This window comes from Chrysemys picta, chromosome 5 (assembly GCF_011386835.1).
Source record: "Chrysemys picta bellii isolate R12L10 chromosome 5, ASM1138683v2, whole genome shotgun sequence".
Lineage (NCBI taxonomy): Eukaryota > Metazoa > Chordata > Testudines > Emydidae > Chrysemys > Chrysemys picta.
Genome location: NC_088795.1, coordinates 144915229 through 144921087, shown reverse-complemented (window position 1 = coordinate 144921087; position 5859 = coordinate 144915229). Strand labels below are relative to the sequence as shown.

At 71.7% G+C, this 5859-nt stretch overlaps 1 protein-coding gene across 5 annotated transcripts; it reads left to right on the top strand.

Moving 5' to 3' along the window:
- Positions 1 to 724: 724 nt before the first annotated feature.
- Positions 725 to 5723, top strand: PCGF1 (polycomb group ring finger 1). Of its 5 annotated transcripts, none has more exons than XM_065597413.1 (6): positions 725 to 936; positions 2487 to 2589; positions 3288 to 3440; positions 4124 to 4195; positions 4786 to 4891; positions 5480 to 5718. In XM_065597413.1, exons 1-6 carry the CDS (start codon positions 841 to 843, stop codon positions 5613 to 5615), a joined length of 666 nt encoding a protein of 221 aa, XP_065453485.1. In that variant the 5' UTR covers positions 725 to 840; the 3' UTR covers positions 5616 to 5718. The 5 variants fall into 5 exon arrangements, with proteins under 5 accessions (XP_065453485.1, XP_065453486.1, XP_065453484.1 ...); XM_065597414.1 differs by having other exon boundaries at positions 729 to 936; positions 2484 to 2589; positions 4124 to 4251; positions 5480 to 5651; XM_065597412.1 differs by having other exon boundaries at positions 732 to 936; positions 2484 to 2589; positions 5480 to 5708.
- Positions 5724 to 5859: the final 136 nt, after the last annotated feature.

Below are 5859 nucleotides of genomic sequence, written 5' to 3'. Positions count from 1 at the left end.
GCGGGTCGGGAGTGAGGGGCACCACAGAGGGGCGGGGGGTCTGCGGGTTGGGAGTGAGGGGCAGCGGCGGAGCTGGGGGGGCTGCAGGTCAGGAGTGAGGGGCATCGCAGAGGGTCGGGGGGCAGCGGGTCAGGAGTGAGGGGCAATGGCAGAGCTGGGGGTCCGGGGGGGAGTGAGGGACACCGCAGAGGGGCGGGGGGTCTGCGGGTTGGGAGTGAGGGGCAGCGGCGGAGCTGGGGGGGCAGCGGGTCGGGAGTGAGGGGCAGCGGCAGAGCTGGGGGGGCGGGGCGGGAGTGAGGGGCACTGCAGAGGGGCGGGGGGGCTGCGGGGGGGGAGTGAGGGGCACCGCAGAGGGGCGGGGGGGGAGTGAGGGGCAGTGGCAGAGCTGGGGGGGCAGGGGGGAGTGAGGGGCACTGCAGAGGGGCGGGGGGGAGTGAGGGGCAGTGGCAGAGCTGGGGGGGCGGGGGAGAGTGAGGGGCACCGCGGGGGGGCGGGGGGAGTGAGGGGCACCGCGGGGGGGGGGAGTGAGGGGCACCGCAGGGGGGCGGGGGCCCGAGGTGCAATACGCGAGGCAGCCGCGCGGTGGCGCTGTGGTCCCAGCACGGACCCTGCGGTGGGGGCGGGACGCTCGGCCGGGGGGGGAAGGCTCCAGGCCCCGCCCCGGGCGGACTCGGGGACTACAGCTCCCGGCATGCACCGCCCCAGCCACTCGGCGCCCCGCCCCGCCCCCGGCTCGCGGGCCGGCCGGGCGCGCGGGGCACGGCGGGAGCTGTAGTTCTCCGCGTTGCCGTGGGGACAGGCCCCGCCCCAACCCGGAAGTGAGTGGGAGGCGGTTCTAAGATGGCGTCTCCTCCTCAGGGGGGCCCGATGGCGATCGCCATGCGGCTGCGGAACCAGCTCCAGGCCGTCTACAAGATGGACCCGCTGCGCAACGAGGTGAGGCGCCGCGGGGTCCCCCGCACCGGCCGCGCCTCGGGGCGCGCCGAGCAGCGCGCATGCGCGGGCGGAAGAGGGGCTTCAGCGCCTGAATGGGCGAGGGAAAGGGCCGCGCATGCGCACCGGTGACGGTGCGCACGTGCCCTGCAGGCGGTGTCTGTCGGTGCGAGGGCTGCCCGTGCGCATGCGTGAGCTTGCTAACTCCCCCCCTCGCAGGGTCTCTGATTCCGCCCCCTAGGGCCCAGACCCCGCCCCCATCGGGGCAGAGTTAAGGTGAAGTCGCCTTCAGGGAGGGACAGGCCAGTGTACAGTGGGAGAGGAGGTAGCCCTGTTCCTCACCTCCCACCGTCTGGGCTTCCCAGCCATGGAACCCCCTGACGGCCCCCCCGTCACGTTCCCAGGGCCCCTCCATGCCCTGCTCCCCACATCTGCAGGGGACCCCTCCCGCCAAGCTGGGGCGCGGGGCACTCGGTGGGGACCCTGCGCAGTGCCCCCTGCGGCTGGGCCCTGGCTGCCTGGGCACCTCCCCACGCTGGGCCAGCACACGGGTCCGGAGGAACTGGGGTCGAGAGCAGCTCTGCAGGCCGAGGGCGGGGTCGGGGTAGGTATAGCTAGTCCAGCTCACAACCCCAGAAGTGCAGGTTCACGGACCGCTGGATTGGCCCCCCAAGCTGGCGGCTGCCCTGCGAGCTCATACGACCCCAGCCGGGCCCTGGCCATGGTGCTGGTGGGAAGGCTCTGCTAGGGGTTGTTGGTGCTGTGCCCACGCCCGGCCCCAGGCAGAGCCTGGCCACCCTCCTGCTGGGGCCCAGCCAGGGGTGCCCGCATCCCTTGGGCACAGGGCGAGGACATGGCAGGCCCCCGAGCCGGCTCCGCCTGCAGGCTGCTCTCCCTGCGCGTGGAGAGTCGTGTGCCCGCAGCCCCGCAGCCACGCCCACCCACAGGCACCTGCCGTGATTCAGGCCCTCGTAACTGCAAGCAAAGTCCCCTCCCTTTGGGCTGGGAACGCCAAGGCAGCTCCCAGCGCCGGGAGCTGCCTCGTGCCAGGGTCCGGCCCCCTTCCATCCCAGAGCCTGCAACACGCCGCACTTGGGAGGAGTGTGGCTCCAGCCCCCCGGAGTGCAGTCCCTGTGTGGCCCTGCCCCCGCACAGGCTGCTGCTGGGGGATACCCCAGCCCCGGGCCATCCCCTGCAGGGCAGGAGGGCCCCTCATTTGCCAGCCCATGGGGTGGGGGTGCTGCGCAGAAGCACTGGCCTCTCTGGGCCCCTGAGGGAGGGGAGCTGACAGCCACCTGGCTTCCCCGCCTCTGTCTGGGCTGGGAAGTAGTGTGGGGTGTGGGATTGAGCAGGCAGGAGGGGACATCCCAGGGCAGGATCGCAGGGGCTGCGGGTCGGGAGCGAGGGGCCCTAGCAGAGCTGGGCGGGGAGGGGATCGCAGGGGCTGTGGGTCGGGAGTGAGGGGCCCCAGCAGAGCTGGGCGGGGAGGGGATCGCAGGGGCTGCGGGTCGGGAGTGAGGGGCCCTGGTGACATGTGCCTTGTCCGGCAGGAGGAGGTGAAGGTGAAGATGAAGGAGTTGAACGAGCACATCGTGTGCTGCCTCTGCGCCGGGTACTTCATCGACGCCACCACAATCACCGAGTGTCTGCACACCTGTGAGTGCGGGGCCAGGCTGGGGGCACCAGGGCTGGTTCACGTCAGCGGGGGCAGCAGGGGACGGCATCTGTCCGTGGGGCAGGGCTCCCAGTGGCTCCGCTGCTCCAACTGGCCCGGCTTGGCCCTGCCTCTGCTAGCCCTGGGTCTCCAGCTGAGCCGGTGTCTCCCTGGGGAGTTAGGAGCCCCCTATGCATATGAAGGAGCCAGGCAGGCCAGGCGTGGGGTGGCGGGGGGAGACACTGCGCTGTGTAGGGAGAGCTGGTCGGGGGCACCGGGGAGGGTGGGGGGCTGGTCCGGGCCCAGCCTCGGCCTCTTCCCCCCCTGCGCTTTCAGGGGTTGCTGCTCCAGCACGCGTGGCCAGCAGACGTGTGGCCAGCAGGTGGCAGCACCGCACCGTCCTGCGTGGCTGGGGGCACCGGCCCTGAGCTCTGGGGGGCGCAGGACGACCCTGCGGGGCGCGGATCAGCGGGAGCCGACCCGGCCCCCAGCGCCTGCAGGAGGCAGCTCCCTGGGGTGGGGCAGGGGCAGGGGCTGCTGGCTGAAGCTGGCTGCGGGGTGGGGAGCCAGGCCCTCCTCCTGTGCTGCGCTGGCGACGGCGGGAGGGGGCTGGGCTGGTCCCTGGGGCAGGGCCTGGCCAGGTGCTGCTGCCCCCCGCGTCCCGGGCTGGGCCTGGCTCTGACGCCCGGCTCCCCTGCAGTCTGCAAGAGCTGCATCGTGAAGTACCTGCAGACCAGCAAGTACTGCCCCATGTGCAACACCAAGATCCACGAGACCCAGCCGCTGCTCAACCTCAAACTCGACCGCGTCATGCAGGACGTGGTCTACAAGCTGGTGCCCGGCCTGCAGGAAAGTGAGTGGGGGGAGGGGTGCCGGGCTCCGCTGGGGGGCCGGGGTTGAGGTGGGGCAGCTGTGAGGAGCAGGGGGTGGGGTGGGGGCTCTGCTATGAGTATTGGGGGGCAGTATGTGCCCCACCTGCAGCCCCTGCGTAGGGACCATCGGCCCAAAGGGCCGGGCCTGTGACTGGCAGATGCCCGGTCGATGGCTCCACACCGCAGCCCTGGTGGCTTCCCAGCCCCCTGCCTGGCCAGGCCTTCAACCCAGAGCACACAGCCTGGGCCGGGCCCTACCCGGGTGGGGTGGCAGGGGCTGTGTGTGTGGGGTGGATGCAGGGGACCCTGTGAAAGGGAGTGGGGGCACTGTGGGGGTGTGAGGGGGGCTGGGGGCCCTGTGTGTGGGGGGTGGATGCAGGGGACCCTGTGAAAGGGAGTGGGGGCGCTGTGGGGGTGTGAGGGGGGCTGGGGGCCCTGTGTGTGGGGGGTGGATGCAGGGGACCCTGTGAAAGGGAGTGGGGGCACTGTGGGGGGGTCGGGGGCTGGGGGCCCTGTGTGTGGGGGGTGGATGCAGGGGACCCAGTGAAAGGGAGTGGGGGCACTGTGGGGGTGTGAGGGGGGCTGGGGGCCCTGTGTGTGTGTGGGGGGGTGGAGGCAGGGGGTGAAGCCGGCCGGGTGCTGAGCGCTGTCCCTCCCCCCGCAGGCGAGGAGAAGCGGATCCGGGATTTCTACCAGTCACGGGGCCTTGACCGAGTGACCCAGCCCAGCAGTGAGGGTGCGAAGCTCCCAGCACACTGTGCTTGGCCTGGGGGGGCTCTGAGCCCTGTGCTGGTGGGGGCAGGGACAGGGATCTGGCACATGGGGGGACAGTGGGGTGGCAGTGGGAGGGGGCTTCGCAGAGCTGGGGGAGGACAGGGCAATGGGGAGGGAGGGTCTCTACAGAGCTGGGGTGGTAGGAGGGCGAGGGGGCTCTGCGGAGCTGGGGGGATGGGGCAGCGGGGCAGGGGGCTCTGGAGCTGGGGGATGGGATGGGTGGCAGGGGGAGGGGGCTCTGGGGGGCTGGGATGGGTGGCGGGAGCTCTGCGAAGGTGGGGGGACGGGACGGAGCTGCGGGGAGGGGGCTCTGCGGAGCTGGCAGGGCGGCGGGGGAGGGGGTTCTGTGGAGCTGGGGGGGTGGGACAGGGTGGCACTGCAGGGGGCTCTGGGAACTGTGGGGTGGGGTGGTGGGGCAGGCTGTAGCTGTCTCTCCCCGGGGTGTCCATCCTGCCCCACTCCCAGCTGTCTGCTGGGCTGGGCTCCTGACCTGTGGGCCCTGGTTGGTGGCTGCGGGGGGCCGGGCCCATCGCTGTCTCTGCGTCTCCTCAGATCCCGTGGTCGACACGATGGGTTTGCCCTACAGCAGCTTCGACCACTCCCGTGCCCACTACTACCGCTACGACGAGCACGTCTCCCTGTGCCTGGAACGGCAGAGGTCAGTGGGGCGGTGTCAGCTGGGGGCGGGAGGTGCCCTCCCAGTGCCCCCCGCGCCTGCTCTGAGAAACGGCGCGCCCCGCAGCCATGCAGCCAGTGCTGGGGTGGGACTCGCAGCTGCTCAGGGCAAGAAGCGCGGGCCCTGGAGTGAGAGACGCAGGGAGCCCGGTGGATTTAAAGAGAGGGGTCAGGGTGGCTGGGTCCCCGCGGAACAGGCAGAGGACAGGCTCACGGGCCGGGGGCTGGAAGCTGAGGCTAGCCACGGTCAGACACGCTGGCCGGGGAGGGTCAGGGCTGGTGCGTCTCTGACATGGCTCCCGTTCAAGAGGGGGTCTGGCCCGTGCACCCCAGTCAGACGAGGGGCGCGCAGGGTCCCATCCGGCCGGGGGGGGTCGGCGGCTAGGGGCTCTGGGCTGTGGGGGGGAAGGCGGAAGCTGGGTTTAGGGGCTCCCAGGGGGAGCTGCTGTGAAGAGGGCCAGACGGTGCCCATGTTGCACCCTCCCTGTGGGCACTAGCTGTGCCAGCGCCCCAGGGCTGGGTTTGCCCCTCCCACAGTTCTCATGGGCCGTCCCCTCTTGTCTCTCCCCAGCTCCAGCAAAGAGAAGAACAAGACTAGTTTGCAGGTAAGGCCCGGGCAGGGGGTGACCAGGCTGTGCCGCTGGCCAGGGTGCAGCTCCCCGCCCGGCAGACATGGTGCCGTCTGCTGGCAGCTGGGGGCACCATGATCCTGCCTCTCCAGGGGGGGCTCTGGTGCCAGCATGCTGGGGCCGGACGCCGGCATTTCCTGCGTTAGCTCAGCGGTCTGGGGGCAGGCAGGTGGGACCATGGCGGGGGGGCACGGCTGTGGACACTGGCATGGGCGGGCTCCTCCCAGCCAGTGTCCTCGTCCCCCAGCTAGCCAGGGCCTGGCCCTGCCCTGCTGTCTGGCTCCCCTGCGGGGGCTGGAGGCAGTGGCCAGGCCCCTTGCCA